We start from the raw sequence: 13147 nt of genomic DNA on the forward strand, positions 1-13147 counted from the left end.
CCCCCATAAAGATGCTCCACAAAACACCATTTTAACATGATTGTCATCTACCTTGACACTTCAAGTGTGCACAAAAACATGGTAGCATGAAAGAAAAAATACCCAAGCAAAGCTTCCACATGATTTTTTTTGGCTAAGCCACCCTATTTTAACTAATGTTCTATAACAGAACTTGAACCTAAGCATGTTTGATTGCCATCCTCCGAAAATTCTTTGGACTTCAAAACTAAGTACAATTCAAAAGGCTTGATTATTTAACGCATGCCAACTCTTTCTTTTTGAGTTTCAGGTGGTATATTGGCTGAAAGTTATTGGAGTATTGTACACGAAAACACAAGGAGCAGGAACCAGGGCCCCAGCTAATTAAACGAAGCTGAAGACCAAAAAAGACCAAGAAAAATATGTACAAGAGCAGAAGGCTAACAAAAATGGAGCAAGCTTGGTTTCTAAGCCCTGTTGTCTTAGCCCCAGCTGCTATTGGCTTGACATCAGCAAAACATGATGCCCTTTCACTTGACCTTAAAGTGAATGGGCATCAAACATTAACCTTGATTCTCAGCCTTAAGCACCCACCTTCCCTCTGTACCTTCTTTCCTTAAAACTGCTACCTCCTTCAAAAGCTGACGAAATACAGCAACATTACTAGCTGGAACCATATCCTTAAACTTTGCAACAATAAGTGTTGAAGAGACACTTCCCCCATTGCGTTCTATGAATGTACGCAGCTGTCTGATGAGCATATCAGGTTCAGGACCTCTCTGTGCAGGTCTGCTATCTCCAGCTCTACTCCCCTCTCTTACACCGTTTGGCATGCCATTGGAATACAATCTGGCACTTTCCACTCCTGATCCTACTCGGCCTCTTATGCGAGCAAGGACATCTGTAGAACTCAAAGCTCTACCAACTGAGCTGCCAGCCACACCTGCCACTACAGCTTCTGTGCGGCTTCCACCACCAGCAGTAGAACCAGGCACTTGACTTCCATTACTTCCCCCTGAAGTAGATGATGAAGTTAAAAGAGAATTCATAGTGGATCCAAACCTTCTGCGCACTGCCACAGGAGCTCCAGCAGCCCCTGATCTCCCAGTCCAAGTCGGAACAGCCACATTGTCACCACTTCTTTGCAAGCGAGATTGCATGACTGCTGCTGCTGCTTGCTGGGCAACTCTGGCAGATTCATTGTCAACCTTCATCTTCTCCAAATCATTCATAGACTCTATAGCATCATGGTTTAACGCTGACTGTGTAAGCGCACACAGAAAAAGGTTAATGTACTTAATTAAGATTCAAAGCAAGTATTTAGGAGACAATCAAACACTTACGTGAATCCCATTTGCCTCAAAAAGACACTTCAAAATCCGTGACTCATCCTCCTGAGACTCGTTATCCTCTGCGGAAGGTTCACCTTTTCCAACACTTGGCACAGCGATCTTCTCTTGTTCCTCCCCAAAACCATGCAGTGAATTAACCACAGCTTGGGCCTTTTCATTCTCATTACTCAGCTCTACATTCGTGAGTTCTGCAAATAAAGTTGAAGTCTCTGTTTTTGATTCATTCTTCTGTTCATTCAATGTGAAAAGGTCACGCAAATCTTTTGCCTTGAAAACACGCCTTTGCTTAGGATCTTTCAGAATCTTATTTGTTAAGAAGTGCTTGTAGATTTGTCGATGGTAGACCTTTTCTTCAATTGTACCCCGTGTTATTAGCCGGTAAATAGTTACATCCCGAGTTTGGCCAATCCGCCATGCCCGCTCTCTTGCCTACAAATTTCAACAGTTAAACAAAAGTTAGATGCCTTCAAGGAACTGTCTTAACATTTCTGAAAAAACTCAAACACAACACTTCATATCAAAATAATCACTCCATGGTTTTCTAAAGTGAGGTCAACTCAAAGTAGCCATGGTCACTGCTAATATCTCCCCCTTTCCCCCCCCCCCCCCCCCCCCCCCCCCCCCCCCGCCCCCCACCACCAAACCAAGCCCAAAAAAAAAAACCCACTTGTACGGATTAATGTTTCTGCATTAAAATCAAGGCACCTGCATATCAGTTGATGGGTTCCAATCTGGGTCGAAAATAATGACTTTGTTAGCACCAATAAGATTTGTTCCCAAACCCCCAACTTTGGTTGTAAGGATGAAGACAAACACATGAGATGATTCATTGAACTCATCAATCAGAGCCATCCGTAGTCGAACTGGTGTGGATCCGTCCATTCTTCGGTAAGTGAAGCCTTTACTGATGACATAGTTCTCGATAATGTCAAGCATCTGTTGGGTTTGTGAAAAAATGAGGACTCTGTGCCCCTGACTCCTCCATAAATCCAAAACCTGTGCCACCACCTTCAATTTACCACTTCTTTCAGGGTTGCCATAATCTGGGTGGTTGGCACTCTGCTCTCTCTCCAAAAGATCAGAGTGATTACATATTTTGCGAAGTATGTCAATACCATACAAAGAATTTCTATTTCCATCAAAGATTTGCTCAACCTCTGAACTAGCCAAAAATGCACGATAAGCTGAGCGCTGTTCCTCTGATAAGCTGCAGAAGAGAACATGCTCTGTCTTTTTTGTAAGATGGGCATTCACATCAGACTTCAACCTCCTGAGCAAGTACGGCATGATTAGATCCCGGAGCACAACAGCACATTTGTAAGCAGTTGAGACTTGCAATGGTGTGGCATTTGCATAACCACCAATGGCAATAGGCAATGCAAACTGAGCCTGAAATACAGGTAAAACACCTAGTTTTCCAGGAAAAACAAAATCAAAAAGAGACCAAAGTTCTGTGAGCCTGTTCTGGATTGGAGCACCAGTCATTATGATTCGATGAACAGTCTGCAGCTGTTTACATACAAGAGTTACTTCAGCATCTGGATTTCTGATGCGATGCCCTTCATCCAACACAGCATAGCCCCACTCATGGTCCAACAGCTTCTCTCTCAATATCCGCAGCTGTTCGTATGTGGTCACCAAAAGGCCAGACTTACTGTTCACAATCCGCTCAATTAGTGCACCCCATTTATTTGAATGCTTTGTTGGTGTAGGCTTCACGTCTTCACTTTCCTCTTCTCCTTCTCCATCATCTGACGATTCATCATCTTTGGCTTTGCCCCTTCTGGATTTGGATGACTTTCTTGAATGAGATACTGCAGAATCATGTAAAATCTCCACCTCAAATGAGTCATACCACTTCTGAACTTCTCGCTTCCACTGCCTTAGAAGAGTGACCGGGCAGACCACAATGCTTGGCTTGTAAAGACCACTATGATGCAAAGAAGCAAGAAAGGCAGCGACCTGGATTGTTTTGCCAAGTCCCATCTCGTCTGCTATAATTCCACCAGCTTTTTGGCAATGCAGTTCCCACAACCACTTGACTCCCGTTTTTTGATAATCAAATAACTTGTTGTAGATTAATGAGGGTATCTGCAGTCCACCTTCCAACAACACATCGTCTTCGAAGTTTCCTCCATCGCCTGATCCTTTCCAGTCCATCTCCTCCTCGGATTCAAACCCTGGCTCTTCCTTCAAACCTCGTCTTTCCTTAGAACTCTTGGTTTCTTCTACCTCATCGTCCTCGCTTCCTGTTGCAGAAATTTGACATAAGCCAGGTGAAAACAATAAGATTGTGTCCAGGTGGTTTCCAATGGATGAGCATGTTGACATATACAGGGCATACATGTCAAGAAAAACTCATCATAAAAAGATCATCACATGGAAATCCACTGTAAGAACATAGTTTAGCAGACTGAAAACCAAAAAGGACAGAACTTTTGAGAAAAAAGCTCACCACTGCTGGCAACTCCTGATTGATCTTCATGGTAACTTACTTCATTATCATGTTCAGATTGTTCTCTCTTTCTCCATTTCATGTCAGGCATTGGCCTCTTTCTCTTCTTTACTTGTTTGGCTTGCCCTTTCACTGTTTTGTCAGTTTTTGCTTGAGGGCCAGCATGCCTCTGCACTCTCCGAATTCTATGAAACTCACGAGTTGGAGGTGCCAGCTTGGGAAGTTCTGATGCATCCAACAACTTTGTTGTCGGTCTTGACTTAGCAATAGCTTCCATTGAAGCAGCAGCATTTGCTATGGAGCTCTCTGCCCGACTCCTGATTGGACCATTGGACGATGTCCTCTCCACTCGGCGTTCAAAGCCTTTCAAGCGATCGAAAGGGGTGACCACACCTGTCCGTATCAGGCGGTCTCGTTCCTGCAGTGGTTAGCTTTTCTTGAGTGAGATCGCAAAAGAAAATCATTCAAGCAAGCGCAGACAAAAGCAAAACTTGTACACAGCATCTACAAGAAAACAATGAAGAGGAGCGCACATTACAGTTTCAACAAAACCAGACGTAGAGTCCAGGGCAACATCAAACTCATCATCCTCCAAGGTGAGGATGCTTTTCTGCTTGTGGTCTGCAAGTTTTACAGACTTCTCCTTCCAACTTTCTGTCTGTATGTCTGTAGCATCTGTATCCCTAACATCATCATCATCCTCCTCACTGCTGTCAACCAGACCAGCTTCCATAGTAGCCAACTTCTGAAAGAGCCTGCTCCTCTTCTCATTCAAGCTTGCCAACCGTTCTTCACCCAATGCTCTTTGCAGATGTGATCCCTCGACTCTGTGAATGTTCCCTTCTTCCAGCGGCGGTGATTTTTCTTTCTCATCACCTTCGTCAGCATCCTGTGTACTCACCTCGTCCCTGTCCTCTTGCCCTAGGGATTCCAAACCTGCTGTGACAGCATTTATTTCCTGATCTAGCGCCTTGAGACGGTTTCTCAACAGAGCTTCGTGACGGTATTCATCGTCCCACTCATCTTCACCATCGGCTTGAATCTCCATATCCTCTTGCGCTTCGCTTTCCAATCCTTTCTTCCGTCGACTGCTTTCCTCCGCCTGCACCCACAACTCGCTCGCACGACAAGAACGTTAGGGTAGGATCATTTAAGTTCATGGCTAAACCCTAAACTCATGCCGGAGTGAGAACCCTAACCCTAAGACATTGACTATGAACCGTTCGCAAGAATCGCAAAGTTAAGACCCTAACCCTAATATCCAGATTAAAACCGATTATCACCATCTCTCTAAGGTTAGATCGTCAGAAAAAGATCTGTGTAGTTTGGACCAAAACCCTAATTTTTGGATCAAAAGAAGAGATTTGGACCAACCGCGGCAATGACATCGCGCTCGATATCCTCCGGATTTGCTGTGGTGACTCCCAGGCTAGACAGCAGATGCTCGTCGTCTTGGTTTTCCATGGTGTCGTGTTTAGCTTCTGCAGGAAGCAGCAGGATAAACCGACGCAAGGGAATGACGAACGTACTACAGTGGTGGTGGAGTGGTGACAGCGTGTCCTGCCACGTCGGCAAACGACGCGTCAGTTTAAAACCTCATTTTTTTTCGTTCATTATTATTAATATTGGATGGACTAGTATTGCACGGTGCACCTCTCTCTCTTTCACTCTCTCTCACTCCTAGGCCTGCCCCTCTACCATCTCTCTCTCTCTCTCTCTACCGACGTTAATACCTCTCTCTCACACTCACACCATCTCTCACGCACACACACTCTCTCTCTCTCTCTCTCAAATGTACGTATGCATGTACACACCCTCTCTCTCTCTCTCACACACACACACAGGCATACGCATGCACGCATGCACACTGCCTCTCTCTCCTCACACTCTTCCACATATAGAATCTCTCTCTCTCACACACATACTCTCTCTCTCTCTCTCTCTCTCTCTCTCTCTCTCACACACACACACACACACATGTAAATATTAGTATATACAATATTATGTTTTACATACATAGACACATATACTTATACATACATATATACGTGTATTTAAAATTATAAATACACACATAATTTTAATTAATTTTGATTAAATTTAATGTGTGGAGATGGGTGGTAAAGTGTGCTCACTTTTAAATATATAGATAGATATATTATTTTTAAATTAAAAGCTACTTTTTATTCTCTATCTCTCACTCTCTTCCTCCCTCTTTTCACCCTCTCCCTCTCTACACCTCTCTCTCTCTCTCTCTCTCTCTCTCCAAGCCTACCCCATCTCACTCTCTCTCAAACACACACACACATAGATGCAGATGTATGCACACGCATGCATACTCTCTCTCTCTCTCTCTCTCTCTCTCTCACACACACACACACACACACACATGTACACACCCCCGCACATCCACTAATGCAAGCACACACACTCTCCTCCCACACAAAGTATCTCACACAGAGAAATTCTATGTCTCTCTCTCTCTCATGCACACACACACACACACAGTTTCTCTCACACATAGAAACTCTCTCTCTCTCACACACACACATACATATAATTTTAATTAATTAAATTTTAATGGTGGGGATGCATGTGAATGTGTCCGTGTGTGCATCTCTTGTGTCTATGTGTGTATGTGCACGTACATATGTGTGTGCATGTACATCTATGTATACGTCTCCATGTGTGGGTGATGCACGTCCATGTGTGCACACGTGTACTTGGGTATATGAGTGTATGCATGTGTGTTTATGTATGTGCTTATGTGCATGCATATGCATGTATGTGTGTATGTAAGCTTGAGTGTGTATGTGTGTGTGTGTGTTGTTGTTGTGAAGATAGCTTCAATAGCTTTGGAGTGGTATTCTATGAGACCACACCACCTACTTGTGTGTGGAGGGGGCGCACTCAATCAATCCTCAGTGTAGGCCTTTGTCCTTTCAAAGATAAACTTGCCTTCCTTGTACCTCTGGGTCTCGTTTGTAAGCCCTCTCGTACTTCCAACCCAACACTTGCTTCTACGTGCCGCAGCCACCATGTGAAGCCCAATCCTCAGCTCTTGATCCACCTTCCTTCCCACAAACATGTTGACAACCCTGCCGAACAGGCACAATGGGTCAATGGCAAGACTTCACACAGGGCGATGCATGGTGTATCAAGCTAGTGATTAGCATAGATATCCGGCACCTTGATGGTTTTGGTCACATTGGTGGGCGTGCTGAGCATCGGAGGAACAATGCATGGCAGCATAAGTAGTGGGGGTCACGGAGCTATGTCATCGATACATTGGAAGAGCGGGCAGTGGGCTGAGATGCAACGGCCTCTTTCCTCGTCTTCTTCCTCTTTCCTCTTCTTCTTCCTCTTCTTCTTTCCCCCCGGCTCACCACGCGCTGCAAGGTAGCTCTCGTTTTATCCCACATGTTGTCATGCTGACCCCGTTGAGGAGAGTATATAGGTAAGAATGAGTTGCATATGTTCTTTGTCTCTTGAGAGACATGCGTGCAGGTATGTTAACCCATTTCCTAGGGTTAACAAGAGCTATTATCATTATCTTATATTAAGGAGTCAAGGTAGATACACCAAAAGGTCATACATTTAAGATATGAAGCAATGGTGTCCAAATCTATAACTTGGACGAACGTCCATAATGGTCCTATGTAATACTTATGGCGATTTCCGCTTCAAGAGCGTGTGGTAGTAAGTTAGGATGAAGTCCCAAGTGATGTACTTCATGGATATATTATGAGAGTAGTCATTGTAATACTTATGGCGATTTCCGCTTCAAAAGCGTGTGGTAGTAAGTTAGGATGAAGTCCCAAGTGATGTACTTCATGGATATATTATGAGAGTAGTCATTGTAATAGCATTAGGCCTTTTATGAGCTTAAAGTGCCTAGCCGGCCACAATTTAAGTGAGTGGTGAACACTTATGGCCATGTATATAAGTGCATATCTCTCATAATACAAGGATTCTCTCCCATCGTGCAGCAATAGAGTTATGCTCTTGCTAATCTCTCTCTCTAATGCATGCTAGTGAGTGTATATGAATGATATGGTGTGTGTGTGGTGTGTGTGTGTCTGCACGTAGAGAGAGATTGGGTGAATGTCGCGACCTGCTCGCCTGGCTCGCCTGGCTCCTTCGACCTACTCGCATCCTGGTCTGCTTCGACCTGCTCGCATCCTGGTCTGCTCGCCCCTTGTGTGTGAGCACGTCTGGTAAGGCGCTCCTGCTTCCTGGTTTGTGTCGGGCCTGCAGCCCTCTTCGCCACCATCTGAGGGTCCCTTCTGAGCGCATAGAAACAGTGTATTCTCATCTTCTATCTGCCCTATCTTCCTCTCTTCGCCACAATCTGAGGGTCCCTTCTGAGCGCATAGAAACAGTGTATTCTCATCGTCTATCTGCCCTATCTTCCTCTCTTCTGCGACCTATCTGCGTGTGTACGAGTGTGTGTGTGTGTGTGTGCGTGTGTGTCTGTGCCTCGCTTCAGGTCTGTTTTTTTCCTTTTGTATAAGTCACTTCAGGTCTCTGTTTGGATGCATTGACAAAACAAAAGATGCTGGAAATGTCCCCTTTATTTTTTGGTCGTCAAATGGTGCACATCATGCCCTGGTCTCCTAATAAGGATTATCAGAATCTCATCAAACATCACTACCCTGTATGGGTTGAAGTCGTTGATTTCCCAGATTACATGAGAACAGAGCTTCCAGGCTTGGCGATGACATTGGGACAAGTGATCTGTCCCCCTCGTCCCACAGGTAACAAAAATCGTTTTTGCATCTTATGGGATACTGATAGACCAACCCCCTCTTCTATTGCAGTTGAGATTGAGGGTGTTAATTTGGGAAAGAAATATTTCACTTTGAAATGGGGCATTTTTGCTGGAGCTTGTTTCTCTTGTCACAAGTTCGGGCATCTAGCTTCGGAGTGTCCCTCAATCCTTCATCCGCCTCCTCCAGCTGCCATTCCTCCACCATCTAATAAAGGAGGTCAAAAGACTTATGTGGAAAAGATTGAAGCTAAAGGAGCAAAGCCTTCAGTTCCTACAGGGAACCAAGCCAATTTAGCCCAAAACAAGGATAAAGGAAAAAGCAAGCTAGTGGAAAATAATTTAGAATGCAAAGAAGACGGTGCCTCTCAAACAAAGACCTCTCCAATCTCGCAATTGGGATGCTTCTGCTCCATCTCCTGGTCAACCTTCTACCTCTTCGGACAGCCCCATCTCAAAAGAATGGGTCAATGCAGTTAAGGAGGGTATTCCACTTTGTGAAGAAGATGATTTAGTCAGGGAATTGAATTTGGAGGGTCAGCAAGACCCTGTGGCAATGGCAGAGGCTTGATGCCTCCCTTTCTCTTTGAGGACTGCTCATCTCTTGTACATATTTTCATGCGTACTTCTCTTAAATGTTTTTCTTATGATATACAGGGCCTCTGCAATCAGCATAAATGGAGGCTCCTATGGCATTATATAAACAATACTCATCCTGATGTTGTGTGTCTGCAAGAGCATAATCAGCATTCTTTTGCTGGCCAGCATGGGTTCTTTTCAGGCTATGATATATTTTATGCAGGATCTGGACAATTCTCTGGGCTGTGCATTTTAGCCAGACATGATCTGCAGCCCTGTGTAGCATTTAATGATCCTTGTGGTCGATGGATGATTATCCAATGCATGATCAATGGAGAGATTTTTGAAATAGGCTCCTTGTATGCCTCTCAAATTTCAGCTTCCAGAGCTCGAATGTGGGACTCCATTAACCAATATCCTTGGTTTTCAAATGCTCTACTTTGTGGTGATTTTAATAATTCCCCTCACTGGAAGGACAATACCACACATAAATCCCATATGATTCCCTCTGAAATCCAGTGATGGGAACATATGATTTCTTCTCTTCATACTGCAGATTTATGGACAGCAACTCACCCTTCGGTTTTGGGATTCACTTATCATCATAATGCTTTTACAGAATATTGGGCCAGGCTTGATAGATGGTATCTTATTCATGCTCAGCAATATGATGATTATACATGTCAAATGTGGACTGATTATTCTCAACAACTATCTGATCATACTCCACTTTGGCTCAACCTTTCTTTTGGTATGCCTCTGGACGACATTCAGCTCTCTTTAGTCAGACACTTGCAGGTTAATCAATTATATCTTTCTCATGAAAAATTCCAGCAAATGATCAGATTGGCCTTTAAGCCATTGTTATCTCATGCTCAGGAGGATCTGGATTTTGCTTGGAACTCCTTTGTACATCGTATTCAAAATGTCATTAAGGAATATGGAAGATGGTACATGGCAGAAACCAGACAGCATATCCAGTGGGCAAAATCATACAAGCAGTCCTTGGTACAGATTAGCCATCAAAGGTCTCTTTCTGCTTCTGAACAGAATTCATTGTCTTGTTCTTCTTCCATAATTGATGCTAATGATAAACGCAAGCTTTCCAAATGGCAGACAAGGGCTAGAGTTAAACCTATGCTAGATAAGGGCTGCTCCTCGAAATCTTTCTTTCGAAACTTACACACGTACAGACAAAGTCAATCTATCATGAGAGTCAGGAAATCGGATGGTCTTTGGACCCAGACTTTATCTCAGCTAGAAAAACAATGTCTGGATCATTTTCGGCTTCTTTTTTCTCTACCATCTTCTTCTACATCTCAGGCTGCATTGGCTCGGAGCAGATTTATTGAGCTTGTTTCTCCTATTGTTTCTTTGCAAAAAGCTTCAATGTTGGAAATGTCCTTTTCAGATACAGAATTGGATGAAGCCCTCAAGCATTTGGGTAAACATAAATCCCCAGGTTGGGATGGTTTGACAGTTGAATTTTTTGTAGCCTCCTGGGCTGAATTGAAGGGTCCAATCTTGAAGCTCGTTAATGTAGCCTGGCAGCATCAACATCTTCCCTCAGCTTGGAAGCATGGTCTGGTTAAGCTTCTGCCCAAAAAACCTCTGTCTGAAACAATGGATGACTTGAGGCCTATCACTTTGATGCCTGTTATATATAAACTTATTGCTAAAATGTTGGTACACCGGATAAAGGATATCCTTCATGATGGACTTCATCCCAGACAATATGGTTTTGTTCCAAGAAGGCATATACATGATAATATCTCCAATACTCTCATTGCAATGGAATATGCAAAATACTCTGCTCAAGATGTCTTGGTCATGCAGGTGGATGTGGCAAAGGCATTTGATACGGTGCAGTGGGATTATGTTTCTCAAATCATGTCTAAACTTGGTTTTGGGCCAAAGCTAGTTAATGTCATATATTGGCTTTACTCATACTCCACTGCTCAATGCTTTATAGGGAAACATTTGTCTGAGTCTTGGACTCTAGAACGATCAGTTCGACAGGGATGCCCTCTCAGTGCTCTATTCTATGCTATTGCTTCGCATCCTTTGCTTCTTTACATGGATCATCTGGTTGATACTAGACAGTTAGAGGGGCTTCAGATTTCTGGTTCACGGCCTTTCATTGCACAGGCTTATGCAAATGATTCATTCTTCATGCTAAAGAACAGTCCTTTGGAGCTTCGTCTATTGATGGATACTCTTTCAGATTTTGGGTTGGCAGCTGGTTTAAAAATTAATTTTCAGAAATCAAAACTCTTACCTCTCAAGCATTGTGACTGGCATGCTATCCTGTGGCCCGGCCAGATTATTTATCCGAAAAACTTAGTAAGACACTTGGGCTATCCCATTGGCTGGAAAATCAGAAATAAGCAACAAATATCTTGGGTGCTAAACAAAATTAAGGACAAATTAGAATATTGGAAGATCTCCACTTGGCCATTACATGTACGGCTTCGAATTGTTCAGTCCATTGTTTTGGCTTATGTCCAATTCTACCTTCCTCTCTTACATTGGTCATCTCGAGATCTTTCTTCTTTTATGTCTCAAGCCATGGAGATTTTTTGGAAAACTAAGCTTCATAAAAAAGCTTTAAGGTTGCTCAAAATGGACCTGCTTTGCTCGCCAAAAATGCATGGTGGTTTGAATATTATAAACATCAAATTTCATGTGCTGGCAAGAAAGATCACTATGCTCAAAACCTTCTTTCAACAAGAGCAGCCTTGGTCTATCATGTTGGCAATTCTGTGTGGTCGGATGCGCACAAATGCTTATGGTCGCTGGTTGGTTGATCCATCGGAAGTAGTGCTTGGCAAATTTCAAGGTAAAATCCCTGGTTGTCCATTTTCTACTTCCTTGATTCAGGATTGGAAGAAAGTGCTCTCTCCAATCAAATGGTCTCCCCATCCTGCTTCTATAGCTTCCTCGCTTCGAATGGAAAGCATACATTGGAGTGCTGTTTTTTACTCTCCCCTTGCTGTACAACAACCAATCAAAGCTTACAATCTTATGAAATTGGGCATCCGGTTCATTGACGACGTAGTGGATACTACGGGGCAATTTGTTTCTTTTCCGGCAGCATGCCAACAATACAATCTTGGGATGCATCATAGATCTATATGGAAAGCTATTGCAGATCTCTTACATCCTTTCATTCCGATTCCAACATTGGATGTAAGAGATAGGCTTCAAGATTGGCATCTTCAGTCTTCAGGTTCAAGATTATCCTCTCAATCTTTGCATCTATTGACTTTTATACAAGCTTATCGATTGATATTACCTCCTCCATGGATTGCTCAACATGCTAATTCTCTTTGGTATCTGGATAAGTCTTTAGCTTGGTGGAAAGCAAAACTGACATTGATATAGAAGTTGAAAATGCCATTGAAACAGAGACTCTTTCTCTGGAGATGCATTGTCGGTATTTTTCCAGTGGGAGTGAAATTGGCTCAAAGAAGGATTGCCTCTCCTATTTGTCCAAGATGTCATCATACTACTGAGAGTGTTCCGCATTTATTGTGGTCTTGTTCATATTCCAGAAACCTTCTGGACAAGATCTCCTATTTTTTATCTCTCAGATTTCCTGCACACAAGTTCTACAAGTATTTCTGGATGTTTGGCACCTTATCAGCTTCTTTGTCACAATATTCTCTTTTCTTCCATTGGATCAGATACTGGGCCTTATGGACCCTTTGGCTACAGCGAAATCATACATATCTAAATTCACCCCTTCAGCACCCTTATGAGTTCTTCCGAGCCTCGTTGCGGCAGTCCTTATATGATGCCGTGCATGAGGGAGATTTGGATGTTTCTTGTGTTCAGCTTTTCTTTTACTGTTTCTGATGGATAGGGCATAGGCTCTTTTCTTGAGCACTACCCTGATCTTGCATAGAACTTTTTTACTGCTGTTTTTAAGTTCTAGGGTTTGGACATCCTCCTGAAGTCAAACCCTTTTGTACATTTATGATATAATGCAATTTCAACTAGTTTTACAAAAAA

General features: G+C 43.2%; 1 protein-coding gene across 1 annotated transcript; it reads right to left on the reverse strand.

Annotated features, from left to right (window-relative positions):
- Positions 1 to 253: 253 nt before the first annotated feature.
- On the reverse strand, positions 254 to 5312 carry CHR8 (chromatin remodeling 8). Its single transcript, XM_086819111.1, has 6 exons — positions 5161 to 5312; positions 4325 to 4888; positions 3787 to 4204; positions 2037 to 3580; positions 1323 to 1760; positions 254 to 1241 (listed from the first exon to the last, which is right to left on the reverse strand). Exons 1-6 carry the CDS (start codon positions 5248 to 5250, stop codon positions 543 to 545), a joined length of 3753 nt encoding a protein of 1250 aa, XP_086675237.1. The 5' UTR covers positions 5251 to 5312; the 3' UTR covers positions 254 to 542.
- Between the last annotated feature and the right edge of the window lie 7835 nt (positions 5313 to 13147).

This window comes from Cibotium barometz, chromosome 2 (assembly GCF_041138505.1).
Source record: "Cibotium barometz isolate CiBa-2024 chromosome 2, ASM4113850v1, whole genome shotgun sequence".
NCBI lineage: Eukaryota > Viridiplantae > Streptophyta > Polypodiopsida > Cyatheales > Cibotiaceae > Cibotium > Cibotium barometz.

What these genes read in the sequence shown, in the direction of transcription:
- CHR8 (XM_086819111.1), bottom strand. Translation starts at nt 5,250, where the DNA reads ATGGAAAACCAAGACGACGAGCATCTGCTGTCTAGCCTGGGAGTCACC. An exon ending in AGCGCGATGTCATTGCCGCG is followed by an intron (nt 4,889 to 5,160) that starts GTTGGTCCAAAT and finishes TTGTGGGTGCAG; the next exon opens with GCGGAGGAAAGCAGTCGACG. An exon ending in ACCCATCAACTGATATGCAG is followed by an intron (nt 1,761 to 2,036) that starts GTGCCTTGATTT and finishes TGAAATTTGTAG; the next exon opens with GCAAGAGAGCGGGCATGGCG.